The 14,010-nt window shown below is 40.2% G+C and overlaps 1 protein-coding gene across 1 annotated transcript in view; it reads left to right on the forward strand.

The window, feature by feature from the left end:
• atg5 (ATG5 autophagy related 5 homolog) overlaps positions 1–13,759 on the forward strand; it is a 49,189-nt gene extending 35,430 nt beyond the window's left edge. Inside the window, exon 8 of the mRNA XM_079640032.1 lies at positions 12,035–13,759. Within this exon, the coding sequence (XP_079496158.1) occupies positions 12,035–12,171 (137 nt within the window). The 3' untranslated portion in view covers positions 12,172–13,759. The remainder of the gene's footprint in view (positions 1–12,034) is intronic.
• Positions 13,760–14,010: the final 251 nt, after the last annotated feature.

Genomic DNA, 14,010 nt, shown 5'->3' on the forward strand with positions numbered 1-14,010 from the left:
GTGTGTGTGTGTGTGTGTGTGTGTGTGTGTGTGTGTGTGTGTGTGTGTGTGTGTGTGTGTGTGTGTGTGTGTGTGTGTGTGTGTGTGTGTGTGTGTGTGTGTGTGTGTGTGTGTGTGTGTGTGTGTGTGTGTGTGTGTGTGTTTTAATGATTTGATTGTGGTTTGGAAGAAGTGCTTTTCAACTTACTTGGTTCCAAGTTGGATCACATCAGCCAGGGATGTTGGGGTTTGTTCTCAATTAAAGAGGCCTTATCATGTTTGTTTGGGGGGGTTCCCTCCCCTGTAGTGGGTTATATATGTTTTAGTGCATGTAAATGCTCCCCCCCCCGCCCCCCCCCCTGCCTGAAACGCCTCCATTGGACTCCATTGTTTACTTCCTGAACATAGTAACATCACACTGTAACACTTGTGTCCAACACATTGTACATGATAGGGAAAAGGGCGGGACATCTCTAAGCGGTTGACCAATCACAACAGAGCCGGCCAGCTAACCAATCAGAGCAGACTGGGCTCTGGTTTCAAACAGAGGGTGAAAAGAGGTGTTGCAGCACAGGCAGTATGAGAACAATAAAGACAAATATTATAGGGCCCTTTTATACTATTCTAATAATCAACTTTCACTTATCATTAAATACATTAATTACATTTTTTACAAATGGATCTTAACTAGGGATCGGAACGATTATTTAAATATTCGGTTATACTTCACTCGCGTTTATGTCCAAATCCATCAGAAAACCAAGTTATGTTTGAAGCATGAAAGCTGTAGGCCTATAACTGTCAACTGTTCAAACTGTGATCACCAGTTCAATACATTTTTACAAATTCGACTTGGTTTCTATACTTATTTGAACATTTATTTATTTATTTTTCAAAATTAATTTCTTAATTTTTTGTAAAAAAAAAATCCACATTTATTTTATTTGATAGGACATATACTTTTCGGTTAATCGGTTAACCTTTTTTTGGGGGGTCGAATATTCAAATTCCCATCCCTAATCTTGACCCAGTAAAACAAACAGTATTTTTATAGGTAAAGGTCAAATTGAGAGTTTGCATGTTTCTTAGTTGAAACAGTTAAAACTTAAATTACTTCCAGTTGTTTTTTTCTGGCAAATCATTTCATTATTAGAGTATTACGCATAATTGTTTGGTTTAGTTAAAAAGGCCCTGAGTCTCTGTTATTGTTATAACTCAGCATTTACCCAAAACAGAAATACGTCAGCATTGCTTTAAAGTAGTACATTATTATGGAGGACGAACACACTTTCACAATACAAGCTGATTGTGGCCGATGTCCAAACAACAGGATATAACAATCCAAACAATGATTGCTTTAAACTTTAGACTGATTATTGAACACGCTGTCTTTTGGATCTTTTGAAAGCTGACAGCGGAAATATTTGCTAGACTAAACTCTCCCAGATATTGATGTTGTGATCACTCTCTGTTTGTTGGCCTCAAACGCAATCGTTCCTGCTGATAATGGAGCGCCGGTCGGAGCGTTAGTCAAACTGGGAAAAGTAAATATCATCATCCATCACTGTTTTCTTCTTTCACGTCACATATCTGCCGATGGTTGTCATGCCTGTGGCTTTCAGCTTGAGCTGTTCCTGAGAGGGTCAAACAGAACGAGCCCTAAACACGGAAATAAGTTAGCATTTTAACACCGGTTCCCTTGTTTTAAAGGTCACCTATTATACAAAATCCACTTCTTCATGTCTCTTCTACATCAACATGTGTCCCCTCTTCTCCATGTCTCTTCTACATCAACATGTGTCCCCTCTTCTCCATGTCTCTCTTACATCAACATGTGTCCCCTCTTCTTCATGTCTCTTCTACATCAGCATGTGTCCCCTCTTCTCCATGTCTCTTCTACATCAACATGTGTCCCCTCTCCTTCATGTCTCTTCTACATCAACATGTGTCCCCTCTCCTTCATGTCTCTTCTACATCAACATGTGTCCCTTCTTCTTCATGTCTCTTCTACATCAACATGTGTCCCCTCTTCTTCATGTCTCTTCTACATCAACATGTGTCCCCTCTTCTTCATGTCTCTTCTACATCAACATGTGTCCCCTCTTCTTCATGTCTCTTCTACATCAACATGTGTCCCCTCTTCTTCATGTCTCTTCTACATCAACATGTGTCCCCTCTTCTCCATGTCTCTTCTACATCAACATGTGTCCCCTCTTCTTCATGTCTCTTCTACATCAACATGTGTCCCCTCTCCTTCATGTCTCTTCTACATCAACATGTGTCCCCTCTTCTTCATGTATCTTCTACATCAACATGTGTCCCCTCTTCTTCATGTCTCTTCTACATCAACATGTGTCCCCTCTTCTCCATGTCTCTTCTTCATCAACATGTGTCCCCTCTTCTTAGTGTCTCTTCTACATCAACATGTGTCCCCTCTTCTTCATGTATCTTCTACATCAACATGTGTCCCCTCTTCTTCATGTATCTTCTACATCAACATGTGTCCCCTCTTCTTCATGTCTCTTCTACATCAACATGTGTCCCCTCTTCTCCATGTCTCTTCTACATCAACATGTGTCCCCTCTTCTCCATGTCTCTTCTTCATCAACATGTGTCCCCTCTGTGGAAAGAGACTCTGAAAGTTTCAGGAACAAAGATTCTCTCTCTTTTTGATCCATTTCTATAAAAACCTGTCTGAAAATCAGCTGATCAGATTTTGGCCACTTTATGATGTCATAACGATGTTTTGTCTTGAGTAACCATTAGCCAATCAGCAACCAAGGTACCCCCCCCCCCCCCTTATCTCCTGAATCTCCTCCTAGAGCAGAGTTTTTTTTCCCAAGAGCCCCCCCAAATGACTCCGGTTGGAAGTTGCTCTCCTCCCACACACACACACACACACACACACACACACACACACACACACACACACACACACACACACACACACACACACACACACACACACACACACACACACACACACACACACACACACACACACGGATTTTGCCGACGTGTTTATGTGGATTCAAAAGTCATAAATAATCTACAAAATGGAGGAGACCGATCTGATCGGAGCAACTGAGACAAATAATCCAACTGAAACCGGCATGGACAATGACTATGTTTTAAAAATGCGCTTATCCAGACAAGCCCAGTTTGGACGCTTTACGGGCAGAAGAAACATTTCTATTTAAGAAAAAATTATAAATGTCTTTCTTTTTATGCCTTTAATACTAACTTGAATTTGTATTCAAATGAATGAATCAATTCTTTTTTATATTTTATTGTAATGTAGAGACAAGGCTTTTTAGTGACAATCATGTATTGCATTACAATTATATGTAAAAAATATGATATTTGGCCTCAAATCATCTGAGGCCTGGCGCCCCCCTGCGATCTTTTGCGCCACCCCGAGGGGGGGGGGGGGCCCAGGTTGGGAACCAGGCTGGGAACCAGGTTGGGAACCACTGTCCTAGAGCACCATTGAGTTCTTTGTAACCAAATGTCTCTCAGAGGGGCGTGGGGAGGGGCTCCTTATTTTCATCTAAAGTAACAGACAGAGAATCAGCACTTTTGAAACAGGGCTGAAACAGAGGGGATTATGGGTAATGCTGCATTGATCTGTTTGGTGTTTCAGCCAATCAGAGACATGTTCTGGATATATCTGAGACCTATAATATATTGATGAAAAACAGTGTAATAGGGGACCTGTAAATTCAATAGTTTTTTCAATAAGGTTTTGGTTAGACTTTGGTTAGGCAATAACCCAATGTTGAATCCCTGCAGACATTAACAACATATTTGTATCAGTAATTCATTCTGATGATGACCAACATCCAGCATTTTTCCCGTGTACATCATTGTGATCGGTATGTGCGTGAGACTGTACGTGTGTGTAATGATTTACAGAAACTGTGTGTGTGTGTGTGTGTGTGTGTGTGTGTGTGTGTGTGTGTGTGTGTGTGTGTGTGTGTGTGTGTGTGTGTGTGTGTGTGTGTGTGTGTGTGTGTGTGTGTGTGTGTGTGTGTGTGTGTGTGTGTGTGTGTGTGTGTGTGTGTGTGTGTGTGTGTGTGTGTGTGTGTGTGTGTGTGTGTGTGTGTGTGTGTGTGTGTGTGTGTGTGTGTGTGTGTGTGTGTGTGTGTGTTTTGAGGGGTTGTGGGGTTGTGACCCATTGTGAATTTCCCCCATTTCTCATAATGAGACTGTAAGATGTAAGAATACACCCACTCCGCCCACATCAGCCAACTTCATCAACAAGTGTGAAAGTGTGTTATAGGCAGGATCACACCTTTTGCTTTCATTTAATTGTAACATCCGTTTGTCATCTCCCTATAAAATAATACAAGCAAAAGGTCATTAGAATAAAATAACACATGATAACGAAGAAACGTGGATGTTAGAATGTGATGCTCCAAAGTGTTTCTGCTGCACAGTTGGGTTTAAGCTGGTGATTTTATTTTTGCTCACCCTTGTGGTTCTGTGGTTTTGTGAAGAAAGCCAACCATGCAAAACAAGTCTTCGTATGTTTAAACAGGTGTTGGTTTGGAGTACATGTATCACGCTAAATCAGTGGATTTTGATATTTTTTATTCGTCATATTTCACAAAATAAATTCTGACTCAATTTAGTTTTTAAGTGCACTTGTTATCTACTCACTTGGCCTTGCTATAGTGACTTTAAAATCACCTACAGATACTGAAGTTAAAGTTGAAATGTTATTTAATTTACTACATTGTTTAACTCTTCACTTTCCACTTACACATCTGCTGCCTGCATTCAACAAACAATCAGTAAATTAAATTATGATTACTAATAATACACTTTCTGGTTTATGTTGAAATCTAGCAGCCAAGCTATTAAGGCCTTCACTTGCTAAACTTTAAAAAACAGCTGATAAATTAATCAATACACAAACCTACTTCTTAAAACAAATCTATAAAAATATCCAAAATAATACGGTTATTGTTTGCTTCTGATTACAGTAAAAAATCAGCATTTTATTGCCGATTAAAATGTAAATATTTAGTTTTTTGTTGGAATCCCTTCTTTCGGTGCTCGAATAAACCAGTCATGTCTAAATCTGTATCATCTTTTTAATGTTATGTCTATATTAGGTGGCAACAGTGAAGATATTAATTAAAAAATAAGAGAAATAAATAGAGTTGTTGAAAATTAAACATTATGATTTGTGTTGAAATATTGCAGCCAGGCTGTTATAATAGCTTTAATTGCACAACTGTAGTTTAAAAACAATTGGTACAGCTGATAAATTATCATTAGTATGTATTTATTTATAGGACCATGCATACAAATACATTAATCTCAGAAAAGAGAAGAAGTGAATTATGCCAGATTGTAGCTAATAGCTAATTTCCATCTGCAGTCCTTAGGTAACAATGTATACATCTTATTTTATTCAACTAATTCAATATGAATATACAGTCAAGGTCCTGTGTCAACATTTATATTTTAAATAAAAACATTTGGAATACATGACTGTAAATTGTATTCCATCTATTTCAATGTAAATACTGCTATATTTTATTTTACTATCTGTGTCATTATTTTTTATGTTAATATATTTGTCTTAAAATATCTGTGTTTTTAAAAATCGTTTTACTTTTATGTATGCACCACGACACCAAGTCAAATTCCTCGTACGTGTGAACCTACCTGGAAATAAACCAGTTTCTGATTCTAATCATTTTTTCACAATGTTTTGCTTTATTACACGTCCACAGTCACCTCTGACCGAAACGTTCACATCTGTAATTTAGCAGAAAGTAAACTGCTGAGTTTTGCTGCAGGTGCCGGGTGGAGTCGCCTCTCACATCGTCGGTTAGCGCCTCGTCTCAACCGTCCTCCTGATATTACGTGGAACCAAAATGTCGTGTGTGTGTGTGTGTGTGTGTGTGTGTGTGTGTGTGTGTGTGTGTGTGTGTGTGTGTGTGTGTGTGTGTGTGTGTGTGTGTGTGTGTGTGTGTGTGTGTGTGTGTGTGTGTGTGTGTGTGTGTGTGTGTGTGTGTGTGTGTGTGTGTGTGTGTGTGTGTGTGTGTGTGTGTGTGTGTGTGTGTGTGTGTGTGTGTGTGTGTGTGTGTGTGTGTGTGTTTGAGAGAAACGTGGTAGACGGGAAAATGCCCACTGTCTGTCTTTCTCACGCACATGCAGAACATCCTGAATTGAAATTAACATGTTTTTGTTATTTTTCAACCAACGTTAATAATACTTCTGTTAAAAACAACAACGAAAATACACATTTTGTAATAAGAATATACAATAATTAAACATATCACAAGGACTTGGTTAAAAGGTGTGTGTGTGTGTGTGTGTGTGTGTGTGTGTGTGTGTGAGAGAAACGTGGTAGACGGGAAAATGCCCACTGTCTGTCTTTCTCACGCACATGCAGAACATCCTGAATTGAAATGAATAATACTTCTGTTAAAAACAACCAAAATACATTTTTTGTAATAAGAATATACAATAATTAAACATATCACAAGGACTTGGTTAAAAGGTGATAACTTTATAAATTAAAATTATAAAAAATCCGGTTAATCATATTTTTCGGACTATCAGACAATAGTTGTGAATAATGGGTGAGATATAGAACATTATTTGTTTTATAATTAATATTATTTTCTATTATTATTTTATAGAAAATTAATGTGTATTAAGTATGACAGAGTATTTATGTTGTATGAGTTATATGTCAAGTATTTTAATTGTATTTCAATCAGGAGAGACGGTTTTGATGTAAGAATACTTATTTATTGCCAGGAATACACAAATGAATGTGATGGAGTTTTGGCGATTAGGCCCCGTTGTGCTGGAGTATCATTCGGGAGGGGAGAGCCGATCCGATGAAACCCCCCGGGGTCTAGACCCTGGTGGTGGTGAATGGATATTTGATTTCGTTCTGAAGGGGAGGGGCTTAGCTTGACCCTGGTGGTGGTGGTGAATCGATATTTGAGTTCGGTCTGAAGGGGAGGGGCTTAGCTTGACCCTGGTGGTGGTGAATGGATAGTTGGGGTCAGTCTGAAGGGGAGGGGCTTAGCTTGACCCTGGTGGTGGTGAATGGATGGTTGGGGTCGGTCTGAAGGGGAGGGGCTTAGCTTGACCCTGGTGGTGGTGAATGGATATTTGAGTTCGGTCTGAAGGGGAGGGGCTTAGCTTGACCCTGGTGGTGGTGAATGGATAGTTGGGGTCGGTCTGAAGGGGAGGGGCTTAGCTTGACCCTGGTGGTGGTGAATGGATAGTTGGAGTCGGTCTGAAGGGGAGGGGCTTAGCTTGACTCTGGTGGTGGTGGTGAATGGATGGTTGGGGTCGGTCTGAAGGGGAGGGGCTTAGCTTGACCCTGGTGGTGGTGAATGGATAGTTGGAGTCGGTCTGAAGGGGAGGGGCTTTGCTTGACCCTTGTGGTGGTGGTGAATGGATGGTTGGGGTCGGTCTGAAGGGGAGGGGCTTAGCTTGACCCTGGTGGTGGTGGTGAATGGATAGTTGGAGTCGGTCTGAAGGGGAGGGACTTAGCTTGACCCTGGTGGTGGTGAATGGATAGTTGGGGTCAGTCTGAAGGGGAGGGGCTTAGCTTGACCCTGGTGGTGGTGAATGGATAGTTGGGGTCGGTCTGAAGGGGAGGGGCTTAGCTTGACCCTGGTGGTGGTGAATGGATAGTTGGGGTCAGTCTGAAGGGGAGGGGCTTAGCTTGACCCTGGTGGTGGTGAATGGATAGTTGGGGTCGGTCTGAAGGGGAGGGGCTTAGCTTGACCCTGGTGGTGGTGGTGAATGGATGGTTGGGGTCGGTCTGAAGGGGAGGGGCTTAGCTTGACCCTGGATTCAGAGGGACAGGAGGTGAAGAGGGGGGGAGGAGGGTTGCGTTCGAGTCACCTGAAATGACAGCTGTCGGAGGGGAGAGCAGATTTAAAAAGCTTAGCAGAGCGCTATGATAGGCTTGTGAGAATAGAGCGAAGTGATTGGTTAAGCTGGGGAGTGACGCCCCCGATCACTTATTGAGAGGAGAGAGAGTGGTAACATGGAAATAGTAAATTAATGAGTAAAGACGGTCTCCCTGGTTGAACTTGCGCTGAGCTTCATTTAGTTTTACTGTATCTCATTTTGTTATGTATGAGACCATAACCTTTCTTCAAATTCAATGCATAAAAAAAAAAAAAAAGAAATACAAAAATATTTTAAAAACTACTTTTTTTAATATGTTTTTTCCAGCAGTGCAAAAATAACTACCTTGAAATATGATCAGGCTGTAGATAATACACAACTGTTTTCTGTGTTTTGCAAAATGTGACTTGTTTTTATTGAAAGTGAAATCGAAACAGTTTTATTTTCAAACACACAGATTTGCATTCGGACATTAAACACCTGATCTAGCCAGAATGTTTCATACAAAGACAAAGGAGAATAATCACAGAAAATGGCTAGACTAGATTACATTGCCACTAAACATTGCTATTTTGAATATGTAGGTATAATTGTATTCTGCAGCAGGGATACAGTCGCTTCAATAACTGAGTAGAAATCAACATTTGAAGTTGTCATACGAATAGAAAATGTTAATAATGTGTGCGGGAGGTTTTTTAATACTTCAATTATCTTGACTTTAGCTTCAAGAGGGCTGTCGAGTTTTCAAGTCCATTGAAACATGGGATACTGGTGTATTTCATTTTAAGAGCATGGATGTAGCTCTGAAAACAATACGTGTTACTATTTAATTTAATACATTTTTAAAAATATAGAAATAACGCATTAAACTAATAACAGGTTGTCTTTAAGCCTTAAATTGAAAATCACACACGGACTGCAATATCCTGACTAAGTTCCAAGCTCGAGAAAGACTGGATCCTACATTTCCCATGATGCATCTCTGATGGTTATTCCATTTGAATCTTCCTGCTCATGTCTTGCTGACTTTCTGAAACGAGCTTTCTGTAAAAAAAAGCTCCTAAATGTTTCTCTCTGCAAATCAAACAACTCTGGGTCGAGAAAGTTGCTCCTCCTAAACAACCATTTTGTTGAGGTCGTGGCCTTTCAGCGCCGGGCGGGGTCGGTCACAGGAGGGCATCACACACACACACACACACACTCTCTCTCTCTCTCTCTCTCTCTCTCTCTCTCTCTCTCTCTCTCTCTCACACACACACACACAGGCATTCTGAAACCACTAACTGTCAGAGTGAGAGTTAAAAGTTTGAATCCTATCAACGACAAACACAAAAAACAATCAACTGTCACTCTCCTCCGCTCTGTAACTGAACACACACACAAACACACACACACACACACACACACACACACACACACACACACACACACACACACACACACACACACACACACACACACACACACACACACACACACACACACACACACACACACACACACTCACACTCACACACGTGTACTTTCTCTCCTCTCTCTCTCGCCCACCACAGCAGTGTCTGATGTGGTCTCTCTCACCTCATGTAACCATCTCTTCCTCTGTTCTCTCCACCACCTTCATCTTTGTCTTTTTATCTTCTCTTTCTTCTTTCTTTAGTGACACACAGTCTTCATTTTCAATCTATTATCTTCTCTACATGCTCTCCTTTCTTTTTCCTTTTCTCATTGAACTTACATATTTCCTCCTTGACCGCGTATTCATTTCTCTCTCTCCATTATAACGTCTTCCCGTTATGTCCTCCCATACTTTCAGTTCCTATGCTGGCTTTTGACAACAGTTTTTAATATTCAACATTTCTTCCTCCCAATGTTACTTTTCCTACTTTTAAAATATGAACTAGAAGCACAGAGAACGGTGTCATGTCCCACCACGTTAACAAACGTTAACCAAACACATATTTCTGGTATCCCTTTGCACAAACGTCATCCGTCAAACCAGTTCAATGAAAATCAGAACAGTAGTTTTGATGGAAATCCTGATGCATGATGCAACATCCAGGAGTTTAAGTTAGAAGTAAGCCAGTTACAAAAATATTGGAACAAGACCCCAATTGCTGTAGATTAAAAAACTTTTGAAAGATATTGAAGCGACTGTTATTTTGTATATATTGATTGTTGTGTCTTAATGTGTGCATATGTATAAATGTGTCTGTTGATTGTGTATATACAGGTATATACATGTTTTTATATATATTTGTATTTTTGTATTCGGGATTGTGGGAAACGGTATTTCGATCTCTCTGTCACAAACTGAAAAATTGACAATAAAGTGGGGGCGGGGACTAGTGAATTAATTTCAGTTTTCCACACTCTCGCGGGAATATATCCGCAATGGAGCGAGCTTAAGTTTCACTTTCGATTGCACGATACGGCCCAGCGCAACACCTTCGTCAAACATGTTGCCACTTGTTTGTACCATTTTCAGGCGATTTGTAATCTGTCCTCGAAAAACAATGTGTTTTTTTGGATTTGAAGAAGCATATAGAACAAACAATGGATGTATTTCATGAACATTTATCCGTGCTGAAAGTAGATTTAGATGTTAGGAGTGAGATTGAGATTATTATCTAATATATGCATCTGATGAAGCAGTGCATGAAGTCTGTTGATGATCAGAGGCTGTTGTTAGACCATGCAGGCCTCAGAGAGTTCAACTTGGGCCTGCGACCAAAGTTTTACTGTCTTTTGTTTTGAAAATCCACAGCGGAGGTTTGTGTCGTACTACATGCGGTGCATTTTGCATTTCTCTCAGTAGCCAACAATCTGTGAGTCTGTTGGCTCGGACATAAACTCGTGTTTAAAATAATACTACATAATAAATGTAGTCTACATTTCATAATAAGAGGTGTAAAACCTGAGAGGATTTTAAATCGAATTTGAACTAAATGCTTATACAATCTGTAGTTTTATTTGTATTGTTGATTTAATGTGTGAACGAGGCGATATAGAGAAGGTTAAGCTGTCATTATTAGGCTGTAATTTGTTATATACTGTTGGAGTGGGTAAGCAGGCCTATTGTTTTTGGATATTTGTGGAGTTAGAGATTGTCAAAGGGGGAGCCTCGTTGCGGGGAAATTATACAGATGGCTAGTCCGCCCCTGAAAATGTCTATGCAAACGTTATTATTAATAATAATTTAAAAAAAAATGTAATTATAAAAAAAATGAATCCATTTTTTTTTATAATTACATTTTTTTTAATTTTCCATTTTAATTTTGTAATCATCTCGCGACCCCCACTTTGGGAACCCCTGCTCTATCGGGGTTGTGGGTTACGACGCGCTTCTCTTTGCTTCGGTCAAAATACTTTACCGCTTCCCGTCTAATCACACACTCAGCTGTGAACCAATGTCACGCCATATATAGGCATATAGACATGCACGTTGTACCTGACCATTTGACATCAAATAAGTGACCCTAACAAGAGCTTGCAAAGAATTTAATAAGGAGAACGTTGCCCATAAACTACATGTCCCACAATGCATCTCATTTTGTGACATGCGCAATGAAGAGACTTGCAATTATTTTCCCTAGACTTCTGCTTTCAGACGTAGTTCATTATGAGGTTATTACCCTATCCGATAATAATCCAATGCAGAGGAAATATTGTAAAGTAATACATTATTTTACATTGATTATGTATATTTATATAGTCTTAAAGTTACCACCGGCCCTTTGAGTTTGACACCCCTGCCCTATCCCTAAATCAAAGTCAACTTTATGGTCAATCTTCCAGTTTGTGTGAACAGACGGAGAGATCGAAATACAGTTTCCCACAATCCTGAACACAAACATACAAATATATATAAAGATATGTGTGCAAATGTGTATATATACACAATCAAAGACACATTTTTACACATGCACACATTAAGACCTAAATAAAAACACAACAATCAATATATACAAAATAACAGTCACTTCAATATCTTGAGAATGTGCATTAGTGCAAGATTTTCCAAACATCTTTTAAACCGTAGTGTGACTCACACAAATAAATAGTTACTCTAAATCCTTACATTATGAAGCCAAACATTCAAGCCATAACGATGAAAGGAAAATGGCTCTAACCCTCCCTCCTCTCCCCTCTCCTCCAGGCGGGCCGAAGCGCTTCCAGGTGGTGATCCACGGCATCGAGCCGCTGCTGGAGACGCCTCTGCAGTGGCTCAGCGAACACCTCAGCCACCCCGACAGCTTCCTGCACATCTGCGTCATCCCCGTGCCCTCGGACTGAGGCCCCGCCCCCCCAACACCTCGTTGTCTCCGTGACAACAGACCAACCCGACCCACGCCTGCTCGGTAACCGCGGCGCCGGCGCTAAAACGTTGGGGAAAAACTCTGAAACTCTTAAAACGAGAAGGAAGCGTATTGATAGAGATGAACAAAAGGATGAAGAGGAGGAGGGATTTAACAAGCCTCCTTTTCGTCTATTTATATTTCTACCACGAAAGAAAGACATTTGTTTAGGTGGCTGAGGATTCCTCCTTTTTCTACTCACTTCTTCCCCTCCTCTCCCACCAAACCCTAGGGAGGAGAGGAGGGGGACAGATCCCTCGTGTCCTTCATCCATCCTGCCACACATCTTTCTCCGTGTCACGATATGTTGGGCGATTTGGGGAATCCTCTCCTTCTGAAGTTGCCTTAGTTTCCACGATCATGCACTAACCCCCCCCCCCCCCCTGCAGAAACACCTCTGGACACAAAGTTTACATCACAGCCTACGAACGTTATCGCCATCTACAAAAAAAAAAACTCTCCAGGAACTTCTGGTGCTTCGTGTTTGACTTTTAACCGAGGATTTTTCTTTTTGTCGGATGCTTGTGTGCTAACGCTTGATAAAGTGCGAGGGACGGACACTTTGGGTTTCTCTCCACTGATCCCAGAACACTTGTTGCCACTGTTTAAATCGTATTTTTAAGTTATTTGATGAAGCAATTTAACAAGCAGACATGTGTCCTCATCTGGTACTCATCCATAATTAGCATTACATTGCAGCTTTAACAAGAAAACGAGATTTCTTTGTTTCGTTTTGTTGTTCATTTCACCTTTAAAATAAAAAATTCAAACTTATTTTCAAAGCTGGAATAAACAAATAAATGTATCCTCAATGGGTGATGGGATCTGATACCATGAAAGAAGGAAGGGATTAACAATAAATGACATGTTGTTCTTTGATTTTAACTTGTTGTTTTTGCAGAAGACAGATGGGTGAACATGGTTTTTCCACAGGGTGTCTTATGAGAGCCAGCTATTTTTATGGAGCTAAAAACAAAAAGGGGGTCATGGGAAAAAAAATCCACACGTGTTTTCAATAACAGGTGTTGATTTCTGTCCGTCAATACAAACACAGTTTAGCGGTTTCACTGTCTGTTTTTGTCAGGTTTGGCTCGAGCCTCTTTGTCTGCAGCCAAACTTAAACGAGCATCTGGTTTTCGTTTCGTTTTAAGAACTCTGCGTCGATAATGAGACAGCAGGAAGGATTAGCGCTAAGTCTGCAGGCTGTCGGGGTCCACGGTGGTTCGACATATGCTTTCGTTGGCACATTTTTGTTTGTTGTTGAAAAAAAAATGGCAAAAGAAGACATGACTTTTGGCAGGACATCACGAGGACCGCCCAGATCGGAGGACTTCGCCGGATATTAAAACCATAACCAATAAATCACTGTATGTTTATGTTTTTTTTTAGCAAAGTTTGCATTGTACAGCAGCCTCTCGTCATCTCTGGGGTTTTTTTTCTACATATCTTCATACTGAAATAAAATGTGACTCAAAGGATTCAACTATTAACCCGGAAATGACTTCAAATAAAAGTTTATTCAACCATTTGATTGTCAGACATTTTTTACTGAAACCCATTTTACTTTCTCACATTTTCACTCACAGCAGAACTCTCCCGAATCACAAATCTCTAAATATTTGGCGACAACATTAAATTGTAAACGCTTAGAGCAGGTGCACTGACTACCAGCTAGATTTTGCAGTATGGATCAAATGTGGTATCTCCTATAATAAGGCACATTGCATTTTGTGATTTAGACTCAAAGGAGATCAATTCATCTTTCAACTGGACCAGA

The sequence above is a fragment of the Notothenia rossii genome (assembly GCF_949606895.1).
Source record: "Notothenia rossii genome assembly, chromosome: 7".
In the NCBI taxonomy this organism is placed as follows: Eukaryota; Metazoa; Chordata; class Actinopteri; order Perciformes; family Nototheniidae; genus Notothenia; species Notothenia rossii.